Source organism: Chiloscyllium punctatum, chromosome 14, assembly GCF_047496795.1.
Source record: "Chiloscyllium punctatum isolate Juve2018m chromosome 14, sChiPun1.3, whole genome shotgun sequence".
NCBI classification, from domain to species: Eukaryota; Metazoa; Chordata; class Chondrichthyes; order Orectolobiformes; family Hemiscylliidae; genus Chiloscyllium; species Chiloscyllium punctatum.
This window is the reverse complement of record NC_092752.1, coordinates 10,093,934-10,110,527: the sequence shown is the minus strand read 5'-3', so window position 1 is coordinate 10,110,527 and position 16,594 is coordinate 10,093,934. Positions and strand designations below refer to the sequence as shown.

Sequence of the window (16,594 nt, the reverse complement as noted above, 5' to 3'; positions counted from 1 at the left end):
CTTAATATACTTGATGTTGATTAGATTAGATTAGATTAGATTACTTACAGTGTGGAAACAGGCCCTTCGGCCCAACAAGTCCACACCGCCCCGCCGAAGCGTAACCCACCCAAACCCCTACATCTACATTTACCCCTTACCTAACACTATGGGCAGTTTACCATGGCCAATTCACCTGGCCTGCACATCTTTGTGACTGTGGGAGGAAACCGGAGCACCCGGAGGAAACCCACGCAGATACGGGGAGGACGTGCAAACTCCACACAGTCAGTCGCCTGAGGCGGGAATTGAACCCGGGTCTCAGGCGCTGTGAGGCAGCAGTGCTAACCACTGTGCCACCATGCCACCCATGTTGGTTGCAGGATAAACATTGGCGAGGACACTGGAGAGAACCAAGCCTCCCCAAATAAAATGTCAAACATAAGAATTAAAAGCAGGAGTATATCAGTCGAGTCTGCTCAACCATTCTATAAGATTATGGCTGATCTGATTATTTCACATTCCCGCCTACCCCTGTTAATCTTTCATTGCTGTGTCAATCACGAGCTTTTCTACCTCTGCCATAAAACTATTCAAAAATTATGCTTCTACCAACTTTTGAGAAAGAGATTTCCAAAGACTTTCAACTCTGTGAGAAAAAATATTCTTCCATTATCTGTGTTAAATGGGTGACCCTCTAATTCTGTTTGCTCCCACAAGATGAAACAGCCACTCCACATCCACCCTGTTAAGACCCCTCAGGATCTTCTTTGTTTCGATCAAGTTGCTCACTCTCCTAAACTCCAGTGGATATAAACCAAACCTGTGACTGCCTCTCGAGTTTCACTAGATTGATTTCATAGATGAGGGGTTTATCTTATGAAGAGAAGCCAAGCAGTTTAGGCCGTGCTTTCTGGAATTTAGAAGAATGAGAGGAGATCTAATTGAGGTTTTTAATCATGCTAAAAGGGATTGATATAGTACAGTTATAAAGGATGTTTCCCCCTCATGTGGAGCTTCTCTGTTCAAAATCTGCTATCATTTATCCTAAAATGATGATGGAGCAATCTAGAAGATTGCTCCATCATCATTTTAGGATAAATGATAGCAGATTTTGAACAGAGAAGCAAAGAGGTTTTCTCTCAAAGAGTCATGGATTTGTGAAATTCACTACCCAACAATGTATTGGATGTTGTATCATGAAATAAATTTAAGGAGAAGGTAGATTTTAAATCAGTAATGGGTTGAAGAGTTATGGAGAACAAATGGTAAAGTGGAATTGGGGCCAAGATGAGAATATTGAAGCAGGCTGGAAGGGCTGAATTACCGACTCTTAGTTCTTATGTTCATGACAATTAACAGTTCCAGGTGTTCGTCTAGTACACAAAATAACAAATTGCCAATGGAATGCTGATCTTTACATGGAGAGGGTTAGAATACAAATGGGTCGAGATCATGCTTCAGCTAATCTACCTCAATAATAGCATCCAACATCAAGCCTGTCTCATGTCAACTGCTTAATGATTGTATTATATGTCTACAGAACATCAGAAGGACTTAAAACTAAAAAACATGGAAAGTTAAATAATGCTTATTTGGAAAGGAAATTTAGCCTTGGTTATTCAGCTCCTTGTTTTATGAGTCCCTTTGTCAAGACTATATATTGATAGAGCAAATTCTTGACTAACGAGGGACTCAAAGAGGGTAGGTAGGAAAGTGGAACTGAAGCCACAAGCGGATCAACCATGATCTTCCCAAAAGGTGAAGCATGTTGAATGGCCTAATCTTGCTCCTAATTTGTCGGCTTGGTTTTGTGTTAAAAGAAAGTAAAAAATAGGAAAATTCATGGAGCTTTAATTCCAGCACACACCAAATGGGTCAGATGGCTTGTTTTCTGTGGTGGGTCTTCCGTGTAGCATTGTACAAGATGGTCACATTCTCAAAGGCAATTGCCGATAAGAACTTTGTTAGTTTACTTTGTTCGCTTGGGATCTTTCATGCTCATCGGCAAAAATGTATTGCTTGTGTGATTGTTTAGTTACCTCTCCATTGTTGACATATATTCAAGAAGCACAGAGCCCTTTTCTATTTGACAATTTCCTCATTTGTTTTGCCATCCAGTCTGTGTTGCACTTTCATCAACTCGGCAATGTGTTTTAAATGAGTTCATGTAGAAATGATACATATTTCCAAATACCATCAGGAAAATACAGCTTAATATCTAAGATCATTGCCAATGCTCTCACGTACTGGAAATACTTAGGTAGTTTTTTTTCAGGACATGCAAGTGCTAATGGAATAATGATTTGAGTTTCAGTAATGATAAAATGTTGCAGATAATGATGTACTTTATCCAACCGTAGGAGCCCTCAGCGAATGTGATCACCTATTTTTTAGTACAGCTTAGATTAAATTCAGAGCAAATTATGTTCTCATTCCTCCCAAACAATTTCCTGAGCCAGGCACTGACATACTAACTGAGACATAAAGGGTGATTTTTATCCTGTTGTAGGGCTTGCCCTGTTGTATGATTAAATACCATATTGGATACAACAAAATGAGGTCCTACTCAGAGAGACCCACCAAGTCCTACATTACAAAATGAGTCATAATCATTGAAAGGTACAACAATGGGATCAGACCATTTGGTCCAACGTATCCATGCCGACCAGATATCTTCAGTTTCTCTAGTCCCATTTGTCATCATTTCGCCCATGTCCCTCTAAACCCTTTCTATTCATGTACTCATCCAGATGCCTTCTAAATGTTGCAATTGTATCTGCTTCCACCACTTTTTGAATGTACTCCTACTGCCCTTATACTTCTCCAGTGATTTACTCGATCCCAGGTGTCTCTACCTCATATATGCCTCCTTTTTCTTCTTGAACAGAACCTCAATTTTTCTAGTCATCCATTATTCCCTACACCTAGCAGCCTGGCCCTTTGCACTAATAGGAACATATTGTCTCTGAGCTCTCGTTATCGAGTTTTTGAAGGCCTAACATTTTCCAACTGTCCCTTTACCTGTAAACAGCCTCCGGTAATCAGCTTTTGAAAGTTCCTATCTAACACCAGCAAATTAGCCTTACTCCAATTTAGGACCTTAACTTTTAGATAAGGTCTATCCTTTTCCATAACTATTTTAAAACTGAGAAAAATATGATCACTTACCCGAAAGTGCTCCTCCACTGATACCTCACTCTTTTGCCTTGCCTTATTTCCCAAAAGAAGTTTTGCTGTTTCTCTAGTAAGTAGGTTCACATATTAAAGAAGAAAATTTTCTTGTACACACTTGACAAATTCCTCTCCATCCAAGCCCTTAACAGTATGGCTCCCCCATCTATGTTAAAATTCCCTACCATTACAACTTTATTATTCTTACAGATATCTGAGATCTACTTTTATATTTTCTACTCAATTTCCTACTGACTGAGGGGGGAGGTTTGTGCACTCTCATGACCACTGCTATTTAAATTAGAGGGTGGTACAGCAAAGCCTGCAGAGGGGGAGAAATTGGGGTTCAAAGGAAGGTAAGCTTATTTCTCTATTTATGTTTACTTTCTTTCTAGGAACTTTATTCTCTCACAGCATGTATGCGTGTCAGTGGGAAAGCCAACATTTCTTTCCCATCCCAAAGTAATTCATAGAAATCGTAGAATCCCAACAGTGTGGAAACAGGCCATTTGGCCCAACAAGTCCATGCCGGCTCTCCGAAGAGTAACCCACCCAGACTCATTCCCCTTCCGTATTACTCTACATTTACCAACCTACACATCCCTGAACACTATGGGCGATTTAGCATGGCCAAGTCACCTAACCTGTATACCTTTGGTTTGTTTAGACTAGACCCCCTATAACCCCCCTATAGCAGATTCCCTTCCCCAAAAGATGGTGGTGAACCAGATGAGTGATTACCTTTGTTGATAATAATTTTGAATTTCACTTCTTTCCATCAAATTAGTTTAAAGTCCACCATCTGACATGGTGGGATTGAACCCATGCTCTAGATCATTAATGTGACCGCATTACTCATCTGCATTATCAGTATGGTACCAACTCCTCTACATGTGTTGGGATTTGCAGCACTGTCTATCCAGTAGATGCAGTTAAAGCTGATGCACTGGATTCCAACAACTCTGTTCCTACTGCCCTAACCAGGATGACCTCGAATGCCCTCCCTAACAGTTCACTTGAGCATGAGTAACTCTTCCTTGAACATCCACTGGTGGTTCCACTTCTGCCTTCTGGTTTACCTCTAGCACGACATTGAGTGAAAGCTATTCAAGTGAGGCTAACAATCTCCTGGACTTTTTCTGCTGATGTTCTGAGGCTTCTCTGCCTGCTCCTCTCTCCTGTTCACCTTCCCCAGCACCATCACCCAATCTCTGTCTCTCTGTTACTTCAGGACCACACTGTTAACCTTTTGTTTGATCTTGACCCTAAGTTGTGGAATTTCATATCTAAACCTCTCTAACTTGCTGGGTTAGATTTTGTATGCTTCTGCCAGGTTTTTGGTTTTGGTGGTTGTTCGAAAGTTAGATGACACCTAATACAGGACTCAATGTCCAGTCCAAGACCTTACTATCCCAAGCTGACCCTTAGGCTGTGGAGGGTGGACACCAAAATGAGGAGCCTGCCCACTGTATGTCAATAAACAATTAAAGTTAAGAGTTCATTTAAAGCCCAATTGACCTGATAACACACAACCCATGCTGTAACACTTGGCATGTTTTAAAAGACAGGGGAAGGAAGAGGGGCACTAACTTTAGGGGATGCCCTTATCTCATTAGGGGTTTGGAGGCCTTCCCTAGTGATCACAAGAGGAAAACAGGAGAAACAATGACAGTAGTACTTTGAAGTTAATGTACTGGTTGTGTTGGAGCTCCATTTTGAAGTGTTTAAGTTAAGTCAGAGCAATATGTGTCACTCACAAGTTTTGCTTCTGAGATTGTGACTCCGTTTTTATAGAATCCCTACAGTGTGGAAACAGGCAATTCGGCCCAACAAGTTCACACCAACCCTCTGAACATCATCCCATCCAGACCCATCCGCCAACCCTATCCATGTAACCTTGCATTTCCCATGGCTAACTGACACATCTCTGAATACCATGGGCAATTTAGCATGGCCAGTCCAACTAACTTGCACATCTTTGGACTTTGTTTCCTAACTCCCAGCTCTCTTAACTCCATCCTTCTTGACTCCTGCTTTCCCGAACTCCCGATGCTGGTTAAATCCTCACCACCCAACATCTCTGTGATACTCTCATCACCCTCCTCTAAGGTCTGCCTATAGTCCTTTCAATGTCCAATATTGAGTCCTTGGCACTATCAGAACAGTGGCAACTAGTGCAGCCAATCAGACTGACCTTCAATTGGGGCGGAGCGAGCAGTCTACACTCCCCACCCCACTGACACACAAAACGTGACCTTCTACAGCTGTGTAAAGTAATAGCTACAAGTAGGTAAATCTACGCCAAGGTAAAGCTCAGCCCTTTCATTAATTTATCAGAGCCACTGGATGGAGCATTGGTTGGTAGTTTGGGCAGACAGCAATTGGAGTCTTGTCCAGTCTCCTCACGAAGACATATATTTATGTATTTCTTGTTTTAACAGTTAATACACTTCTGTATTAATGTACTCTGTATACAGTTACGCTAAACTGTAAGAAATCTTAGTCTAGATTAGAGTGGTGCTGGAAAAGCACAGCAGGTCAGACAGCATCCGAGGAGCAGGAAAATCAATGTTTCGGACAAAAGCCCTTCATTAGGAATTGGATGCTGCCTGACCTGCTGTGCTTTTCCACCACTACTCTAATCTAGACTCTGATTTCCCGCATCTGCAGTCCTCACTTTTGCCTGTAAGAAACCTTATCTTGTTGCTGAAAGTAAGTGTTTCTTCTGCTGGGACTGATTCATATATAGTTTATCCTTCACAACAAACTACTATAAAGCCCCTAAACTAAATAAGAAGGATGGAGGATTGTTGGAACCATTCTGCCAAAGGTACCCAGGCCTTATCGTCACCATTCTAACATTTCACTGGCCTTTAAGGTGTCCTTTAAAACTTACCTGTTTGATAACTAATCTATTTTCACCCTGTTTGGCCCAGTATCTGCCTTTGAACTCTAACTTTCCTGTGAAGAAGCCTGGAGTTGTTTATTGTACTTAGAGGAGATATATAACTTAAAGTAGTCATTGTTGAGCTCAAATAAAGCCTATAATGGGTGAACGTTTATAAACAGGAACCTCTTCTTCAGATTTACATTGCAGAAAGGGACCATATCAGTTTGCTATAGCTCATAGTAAAATCTAGTCAATCAATGCCCATCTATCACCGTTCCCACTAACTTACCTTTGATCCATCTGTGCTCATTAAATTTTAGCTTTATAGTTGCATCGATTCCAAATAATCTCTGTCTTTTCTTTCCTAGGATCTAAAAGATGAAAGTTCGCTTCTTCGGCTTCAATTGAAGGAGAAAGACGAACTGATCTCCCAACTTCGGGACGAACTTGTAAGTGGTAGATGCAGTGTTTTTTTCAAACATTTGCACCTTCTGGCAGAATAATGAGTAGAGAGCTACATTGATACTAGTAAAATGGTTACCTGTCAACCTGCCAAAACTATTCAAAACATTTGGAAAGAGAACTGGCTCAAAGGTAGAAGATAGAAGGTGGTCATGGAGTGTTGTTTTTCAGACTGGAGGCCTATGACCAGTGGAGTGCCACAAGGATCAGTTCTGGGTCATTTTCATCATTTTATAAGAATGATAAAGAGATAGCTTTGGCAAATAGAATTAAGGAAAATCTAAAGGGGTTTTACAAATATATTAAGGACAAAAGGGTAACTAGGGAGAGAATAGAGCCCCTCAAAGATCAGTAAGGCAGCCTTTGTGTGGAGCCACAGAAAATGGGGGAGATACTAAATGAATATTTTGCATCAGCATTTACTGTGGAAAAGAATATGGAAGATATAGACTGTGGGAAATAGATGGTGACATCTTGCAAAATGTCCAGATTACAGAGAAGGAAGTGCTGGATGTCTTGAAATGGTTAAAGATGGATAAATTCCCAGGACCTGATCAGGTGTACCCAAGAACTCTGTGGAAAGCTAGAGAAGCGATTGCTGGGCGTCTTGCTGAGATATTTGTATCATCGATAGTCACAAGTGAGGTGCTGGAAGACTCGAGGTTGGCAAACGTGGTGCCATGGCTTAAGAAGGGCAGTAAAGACAAGCTAGGGAACTATAGACCGATGAGCCTGACCTCGATGGTGGGCAAGTTGTTGGAGGGAATCTTGAGGGACAGAATGTACATGTATTTGGAAAGGCAAGGACTGATTGGGGATAGTCAACATGACTTTGTGTGTGGGAAATCATGTCTCACAAACATGATTGAGTTTTTTGAAGAAGTAACAAAGAAGATTGATGAGGGCAGAGCAGTAGATGTGATCTATATGGACTTCAGTAAGGCTTCGATAAGGTTCCCCATGGGAGACTGATTAGCAAGGTTAGATCTCATGGAATACAGGGAAAACTAGCCATTTGGATATAGAACTGGCTCAAAGGTAGAAGACAGAGGGTGGTGGTGGAGGGTTGTTTTTCAGACTGGAGGCCTGTGATCAGTGGACTGCCACAAGGATCGGTGCAGGGCCCTCTACTTTTTGTCATTTACATAAATGATTTGGATGTGAGCATAAGAGGTACAGTTAGTAAGTTTGCAGATGACACCAAAATTGGAAGTGTAGTGGACAGCGAAGAGGGTTACATCAGATTACAACAGGATCTGGAGCAGATGGGCCACTGGGCTGAGGAGTGGTAGATGAAGTTTAATTCAGATAAATGCGAGGTGCTGCATTTTGGGAAAGCAAATCTTAGCAGGACTTATACACTTAATGCTAAGGTCCTATGGAGTGTTGCTGAACAAAGAGACCTTGGAGTGCAGGTTCATAGCTCCTTGCAAGTGGAGTCGCAGGTAGATAGGATAGTGAAGAAGGCATTTGGTATGCTTTCCTTTATTGGTCAGAGTATTGAGTACAGGAGTTGGGAGGTCATGTTGCAGCTGTACAGGACATTGGTTAGGCCACTGTTAGAATATTGCGTGCAATATCGGAAGGATGTTGTGAAACTTGAAAGGGCTCAGAAAATATTTACAAGGATGTTGCCAGGGTTGGAGGATCTAAGCTACAGGGAGAGGGTGAACAGGCTGGGGCTGTTTTCCCTGGAGCGTTGGGAGCTGAGGGGTGACCTTATAGAGGTTTACAAAATTATGAGGGGCATGGATAGGATAAATAGACAAAGTCTTTTCCCTGGGGTCTGGGAGTCCAGAACTAGAGGGCATAGGTTTAGGGTGAGAGGGGAAAGATATAAAAGAGACCTAAGGAGCAACTTTTTCATGCAGAGGGTGGTATGTGTATGGAATGAGCTGCCAGAGGATGTGGTGGAGGCTGGTACAATTGCAACATTTAAGAGGCATTTGGATGGGTATATGAATAGAAAGGGTTTGGAGGGATATGGGCCGGGTGCTGGCAGGTGGGACTAGATTGGGTTGGTTGAATCCTTGCTGAGTCTCTCTCCCCACTCCATTTCAGATGCTCCAGCAATACTGTGGCCTGTTGTAATATTGTGCTGGAAAACAAGCATCTTTAATCTCTTCTTAAACTACGACCTTGCTGAGAATTAGGATCAGTTTCAACTATAGAATGAAATTGCACAGGAGTCATGCAGCTCATTCCATGGAGCAATATCTTTTATTTTGTAATGGTTTTCCACATCCCTTTGACTAATCACATTATTGCAGTGATGTGATAATATTGTGTCATATCACTGTTCATTAGGTGGTTCACAATGTTATTTAAGCTGGCTGCAGTGCCTTTGCATTTTTCTGATAAATCATGCTGTGTAGGCTTCATTCAGCTTTTTCTTAAACTGCAATTTGGTTTCCTGTTGTTCGAATCTTAGAATTTATACATGTCTTCTGAAAATCGTAAAGGAAAGAATTTTGTGTTTCGAATCAGGACCGTGGCATTGAGGTCTGATGTGGTTGGAGGAAAGTAGATAGTTGAAATTAAGTACATAAGTCAATTCCAGTCACTTACAACAGTGTAGTTTTCAGATGTGATTGACAGGGAATCTCTATTCTGGCCGAGTGGAATCACTCGGTACAGCATCCAGTAATTGCTACACTCATTTACTGACCTGGCTTTCGTCCCTGCAGATAAAGCTGTTGGATCAGATTTATTGAGTAGCAATTATGCTAGCTTAGAAAAGACTGGAACTGAAAATACTTGGCTTAGTGACAGTGCTCTTCCTTCCAAGTCAGAATATGGTGGATTCCCATCTCTTCGGAGACGTAAACAGATAATTCAGGCTGACACTATCAATACTGACGGTGTTCTACACTGTTGCACGTGCCACTATCACATCAGATACTAAGGTAAGGTCCATCCAAGCTCTTGGGTGCTACTGAAAGAAGAGTTCAGCTGACATCATGGAAACAGCTTTTGTGCACATTTAACCCTTATGGAGCCCTGACAAATGCAAATTGACTGTCATTTTCACCTTGGTTGTGTTTGTGATGACACTTGAAGAGAACTCCAATTTATTTGACACACCTCAAGAGGTCCTGAAGATTTGAAAGGGCAGGATCTCTAGCTTCTGCCTGTAGAGTGTGTGTGCTATTGATTAACCAACTCTAAGCTGGGGCTCATGAAATAAAACTATCCAGCAATTTGGGGGAACTGTTGTTGAGTTTGACTGTTTGGAATTGTTAGATAAATGGACGGGCTAAGACACCAACTAACCATATGATACAGACCACGTTCAAGTGCAGGATCATCACCATTGGAAACCTTCCCTGTATACATTAGAAACTGAGGCTGGGTGGATAACGCAGATATAGATTTAAAATTTACTGCCACATTTATTGTAATAGCAAGATAAGTGTGGCATGAAAACTTGAATATCTGTGCTATAAAATCATTCAGTGACACTATTAATATGTCAGTTTTATGCACACATTTCTTGAGTGCTATCCTAAAAATGTAGCCATCTGTGAATTGTAAATCAGACTTCAGAGGAAGTTGTACTTTATTTCATTTCTGTAGTTCTAATGAAAGAACGATCATCAGGAAATATGTCTACACCACCTCAGACACATCTGTCTTGTGCGATATAATATTTTTTCCCATGGCCAGCCAAATTTACATTGGAATGAATTTGATTTTATGAACTGGTAATCTGTCCAATAACCAGCTCACTGCCTGATGTGTGCCAGTTGGAGGATTGATATGAAATAAAAACTGGTGATGCCTGTTCCAGAACAAACCTTGCGTCAATATATAAAGAAACAACATGTTCTTCTGTAATGTCTTTCCTGACCTCAGACTGCTGCAAGGTGCAGTGCAGACCATGAAGTACTGTAGGCCACCGAATTATTAGATGCAGGAAGGGGCCATTCAGCCCATCATGTCTACATATGTTCTCTGAGCATTTTAACTTGGTGCCAATCTCTTGAGATTTCCCCTGTAATCCTGTGTCATTTCTATTTAAATAATCATCCAATGCCCTCTTGAATTCTCAGTTGAACCTGTCTGCACCACATTTCCAGGCAGTGCATTCAAGACCCTTATACCTGCTGTTTAAAACTTTCTTTCTAAACTAGCATTTTCTTAATTTGCAAGGTATTTGAAAACTGTGCCCTCTGGTTCTCAATCCATTTAATTGTGGGAATAATTGAACTTTGACCAGACTCTTCAAAACTTCTATCAACTCTACTTTTAGCTGTCTCCTCTCCAAGTAAAGTAGTCCCAACCTCTCTAATTTTCCCTCTGAACAAAAGCCTCTCGTCGCTGGAACTGGTCCTAAAAACCATCCCTACACATTCTCCGATTCATTCACATTCTTCTTATAATGTGGTTCCCAGAACTGTAAATGATACACCAGCTGAGATTGAACCAGTGCTTTGTAACCTTCTTGCTCTTTCTTTATGCCCCTATTTGTGAAGCCTCGAATACTATGTGTGGCCAAAGACATTGCTGGAACTAGAAAGGAGGTCCTAATGAAAGAATGTGAACAGTTAGAAGCTAAACTGAAAAGCAAAGCCTTCGTGGATATGCAGGATTACTACCTGAGTAGAGAAAATCCAATTGATATATGCAAGATGCTAAAGTGGATTGACAAAGTAGACATAGAAAGGCTGTTTCCTCCTATGGGGCAACCTAGAAGAAGAGGTTAGAGTTTTTTTTTGTATAACGGTTAACAGATTTGAAACTGATGTGGAGAAATTACTTAGCTCAAAGGCTTGTAAATGTGTGGAATTCACTACCCCAGAGTGTGGTTGATGCTGGCCATTGAGTAAATTTAGAGATTAGGTAATAAATTTTTTTGTTTAGTAATGGGCTGAAAGGTTATGGAGAGTGGGTAGGAAGATGAAGTTGAGGCCAAGGTGAGATCAACCATGATTGTATTAGATGGCAGAGCAGTCTCAAGACTTAGCTAGTCCTAGTTCTTAAGTTCAGAGCCACGGACAAACTGGCATAGGTTAGATAAAGTCAAAACATGTGGCGCTGAAAAATCACAGCAGGTCATGCAGAATTTGGGGAGCAGGAGAATAGACGTTTCAGGCATAATCTCTTCAACAAACATATGCGGGAGGAAGGGGGTTGAAAGATAAACAAGAAGGTGGGGGGGTGGTAGCTGGAAAGGCGATAGGTTGATGCAGGTGGGGGTGATGCTGATAGGTCGGAGGGGAAGATGGAGCAGGTAGGTGGGAAGGCAGTTGGAAAAGTAGGACAGTTCAAGAGGGCAGTGCAGATTTGGAGGGTTATATCTGCGATGAGGTGGGGAGAGGGGATGAGGAACTGGTAAAGTTGATGTTGATGCCATGTGGTTGGAGGGTCCAAAGACATAAGATGAGGTATTCTACCTCCAGGCATTGGGTGGTTTGGATTTGGCTGTGGAAGAGGCCCAGGACTTGCATGACCTTGGCGGAGTGGGAGGGAGGAGTTGAAGTGGTTGGCCACAGGGTGGTGGGTTTGTTTGTTGCGTGTGTACCAGAGATGTTCCCAGAAATCTTCCATGAGTTGGATGGGAGTGGGAGTGGGAGGAGGTGCAGTCCACGTAGCTGTGGGAGTCAGTGGGTTTGAAGTACATGTCCATGTTAGATAAAGTCGGGGTCGATAAAGTCAAATAGTTAATTGTGTGGCTCAAAGATTGTTGTAGAAGGAATGGGTTTTGGTTTTTAGGGCACTGATTTGGCTACAAGGTGAGAAGGGAGCTGTTGGCTTGAGTCAGAACAGGCAGTGGTTAAACCAAAACAAAAATAGAAATTTCTGGACAAACTCAGCAGATGTGGCAGCATCTATGGAGAGAAAGTAGAGTTAACGCCCCAAGTCTAGTGACCTGTCTTTAGAACTGTATATATGTTTTATTTCATTGGGGTAGTGGACTGCAAATCAATGGAGCCATCACAGAAGTGAAAGAATTTATCAATTTTATTCTAACTACTAGTAAACTGTGAATTTTCAACATCTAACTCAAATTGCAAAAACACTAACTCCCTTCTAAAAACCCTTAGACTCACACAGGCAAAAAAAATGGTGTTATGAGTGGAGGGGTAAAAAGAAAACTGGGGAAGCAGTTCAATGGACCCGATCTTTAAGGTTTAACTGGAGACGTTCCCAAGTCCCTTCGTTCTTTCACTTCTGCACACGAGGTACAGAGCGATTTGTTCACAAAGATAAAATCTGAGAGTTTTTGGTTAAAAGCACCAGCTTGCAACAATTGATGGGAGAAAACAAACATGCTTTTTTAAGACTATAAATATTTTACTGGAAATAAAAACACACGATCTGTTGTTTGAGCAGTCTAAATGCATCTGGCAGTATCATTTACACCCACAAGTTGTTCAGTTACTCAGGAGCCACTCAGTTTTATCAGAAATCCACAACTGATCATAATTCCACAAACCAATCAGCAACCTATTGCCAGCCGAATCTCATTTTGTGCATAACCTCCCCACCTCCTCCCTGATGCCAGACCATCCACAGACATTTCTGCTACTGCTTGAACAAAGCAGCAGTATAAACATTAGTTTCAGTGAGTTGATTTTGAAAAGTATCACAATAAAAAAAAGTGATGATTGAGTATTGACTGCTGATAGCTTGTGCTTGGGATCAAATTTTGGCACCAATTGCTCCTCAGAATCGAGTTGAAGAGGCTGTTTAGTAGTCTGTGGTGGAGGATGGAGCATCAATAAGCTTCAGCAGAAGAGGGTCTTGCCTTAGGTAACGTAATTTGGTTGATTTCATCCTAGTCAACCTGTGTACAGGTTGCACCAATTGTTAACAAGATGTAGAGAAAACATGTATATTTCATTAGGAGACCATGTCAGGGTCGAAGTGCTATCTGCTTGACCTGCAGTCTGCTCTGTCCCGTGGCTGTGTTATATATTGTCAGGTCACGCGGAGCTTCAGCACAGCTCTGTGTTAACTATTTCAAAACCATTCCCAGTAACAAAACCATTCCCAGGAACTGATGTCAATCATTGAGCTTCTCAAACCTATCCCGCTTGTGGTTTGATCATGCCTGATCTCAACACCATTTATTCAGTTTGGTTGTACATACCTTAATACCTAGCAACAATCAATCAAGCTTGGTTTTGAATTTTCATGTGACCCCCCCCCCCCCCAGAGAATTGCATGCATGCGTGCCTCAACATGGTTTGGAGGCACAGTTCTGGATTTTCACTATTCTCAGTGAAGAGGTGGACTTGATAATCACTGAAGGTGCAATTCATTGCAACAAAGCCCTTTTCCTTTTGTTGAATCAAAACTTTCTGCATCAAAGTGGCCTCATAAACCAGCAAAAAGTCACAAATGAGAGCTCGATTTATCATTTCACTCCTTGATCTTTTCTTTTTTAGGTAACAGACAATATGCCCAAGTTCTACCAGTTACTATTTCCTCATGTTTGTTTTCTCTTTCACTTCCAATTGCATTTTTGCTTATTTCTCCCCTTTCATTTCCTGTTATTTTGTTGTTCCTTATTTGACTATTAGCCGCTAACTTCACTTCTACAGTTCCAGACTCCAACATGCATGTTAGACTGCATATTGTTACAGCAGCTGAGACTCCACAGGGGACTGATTTGCTGGATTGCTGTCATAGACACATTCCTGCCAGTAGCATGGGTTTTAATCCCCATTCTGCCTTGGAGTGGATGTGGGAATTTCTTCTTTTCACTACCCCTGGTGGGGTCGTGCTGATGTTGGGCAGAGAACTAAACAAACAAGTTTTACTCTTGCTATTTTGAAGATGTTTAGTTGTTGTATTTCTCTCTTCAATGATGTGGGAATGCCCATTGTCATTGCCCAGTCTCTAGCAATGCCAGCACCTCAGTGTAACCAATGATACAGTTCCTGTGGCAAGATTCTGTATCTGATGGCAATAGCTCTCTATTCATATCACTTTGGGTAAAAAGAGCAGACATTGCAAAGAGTAAAAAGCACTGCTTTTATTTACTTGAGAAAACTATAAACCATAACCTTTAAAAACTTTGTTTTGAAGACATCACCGTACAGCAGTCTTTAAGCCACAACAGGCAACGTTAGATTAATTGAAATCCTCACAGACCTAAAACAATCCACAGGTTGATAAATTGGAACCTCATCTTTTATATTTGTTTACAAAATGAGTTTGTTTCAATCCTTTCTCACTATTTTTTCCTAACCAATTGCTCTAACTTGTTTATTCCATAAAACTTACCTTGTAACGTATAGTGTAAAGATCTGGTTTATCTGCAGTATCCTAGCTCCAGTGTTAGTGATAACTAGGTCATCACACTTCTGGGACAGAAGTCATTTGCTGCAGGTCCAACAATGTTTTTTTTCCTACATTCTCTGCATCTCAGGAGAAAGCTATATTTGAATTTGGAGTTTGTAATTGGGTCTCCTAGTTTAGAATTTAACCAAATGGTTTTTGCTTCATAGTGCTCTGGAAAGTTAACGACACAGCTTTGCAGAAATTAGATTGAATTGAGTGACAATGCAGTTAATGTGACCAGCAAAAGCACTTACTTTCAATGATTATTAAAAATAGACAAATACTTGGTTTGTATCAGCAAGTATATTTGAGGAAAATCTACATTATAACCTCACAGATTATGCTTCATGCCTGCCATTTCACCTCTAAAATTAGATTAGATTACTTACAGTGTGGAAACAGGCCCTTCGGCCCAACAAGTCCACACCGCCCCGCTGAAGCGTAACCCACCCATACCCCTACATCTGCATTTACCCCTTACCTAACACTATGGGCAATTTAGCATGGCCAATTCACCTGGCCTGCACATCTTTGGACTGTGGGAGGAAACCGGAGCACCCGGAGGAAACCCACGCAGACACGGGGAGAACGTGCAAAGTTCCACACAGTCAGTCGCCTGAGGCGGGAATTGAACCCGGGTCTCAGGCGCTGTGAGGCAGCAGTGCTAATCACTGTGCCACCGTGCCGCCCACTAAAATGGTACGTAATACTTGGCAGGGTCTCAGTAAAAGCTGAATCCTTGATCACACTAACTATTGAACAGCATAAAGCTCCAAGTCAAGATGATGAGTGACCTGGAGAGAAATACACAGCTGGACTTTATTGGAAGAATTGTTCATCATGTTTCTCAGCAATTAATGGAGGGGAGATAAAGTTCAGATGTGCGTAGAATCCTAGACAGATAATAGAGTCACATTCAGACACTTCCAAAAGGTTAAAATGAGGGGACAGAACTTGTCTTTATTATGCCTCAAGGGAATAAGGGATGGTTAATACATTTGTCTCTTTCATTTAATGTCACTGGCCTGTCAGTATTGAGAGATGCTGTAAAACTTAGGAACGGCTTTCCAAAAGAGGAGCTTTTAAGTGCAATGTTTACTCCTAGTTGCAATTTGAAAAGTTTACAAATAATCAAAATTCATTGTAATACTGTATAAAATCCGAACTGTAGATTATATAAGCCATTTAAGACATAACTTGTCTCAGCACTAATTATTATGGATGTCTCCTTGGATTGTTAAAGGTGTGTCCGAAGCAAAGTTTTGGATGTTATTTTCAAAACTCAACTCCAGGGTTGAAGAGAAATATTTGCTCTTTCCCTGTTTGAGCTGATCCATAATCCAGAAATACTGGGAGTAATTTAAACTCGTGGCGATTATCTAAAGTAGACAATGTGGGATCAGCTGCACCACTGTTCATCACATAAGGTGTAAAGTAAATAAGAACTGGATGTATGCTAGCCTGTTTATCATGAGATTGTCCGTTCAAAACCATTGTAAAAGGTTTCAAATTACACCTTTACTCTCCGCTTATCTTCTCCCTGTACATGCTTGGGTTTACTGTTCATGTCCAGTCCTGTGGATATTATTGAGCTTTCTTTAGTAATATCTTCCAAAGGCATAAATTCTACTAACTAGAAGTACAAGGACAGAAGACACATAAGACTATCACCAGCTGTGTATTTTCTCTCCAGGTCACTCATCATCTTGACTTGGAGCTTTATGCTGTTCCTTCAATTTGGTTGCGTCAATGCAATAGTCCAGTTAAGCGATCCCAAACTAACAGATGAGATATAAC

General features: G+C 41.2%; 1 protein-coding gene across 3 annotated transcripts in view; it reads left to right on the top strand.

Moving 5' to 3' along the window:
* ccser1 (coiled-coil serine-rich protein 1) overlaps positions 1-16,594 on the top strand; it is a 1,276,667-nt gene that overhangs the window by 773,167 nt on the left and 486,906 nt on the right. For all 3 annotated transcript variants that reach the window (XM_072583863.1, XM_072583864.1, XM_072583865.1), the window contains exon 8: positions 6,412-6,492. In XM_072583863.1, the coding sequence (XP_072439964.1) occupies positions 6,412-6,492 (81 nt within the window). The remainder of the gene's footprint in view (positions 1-6,411; positions 6,493-16,594) is intronic.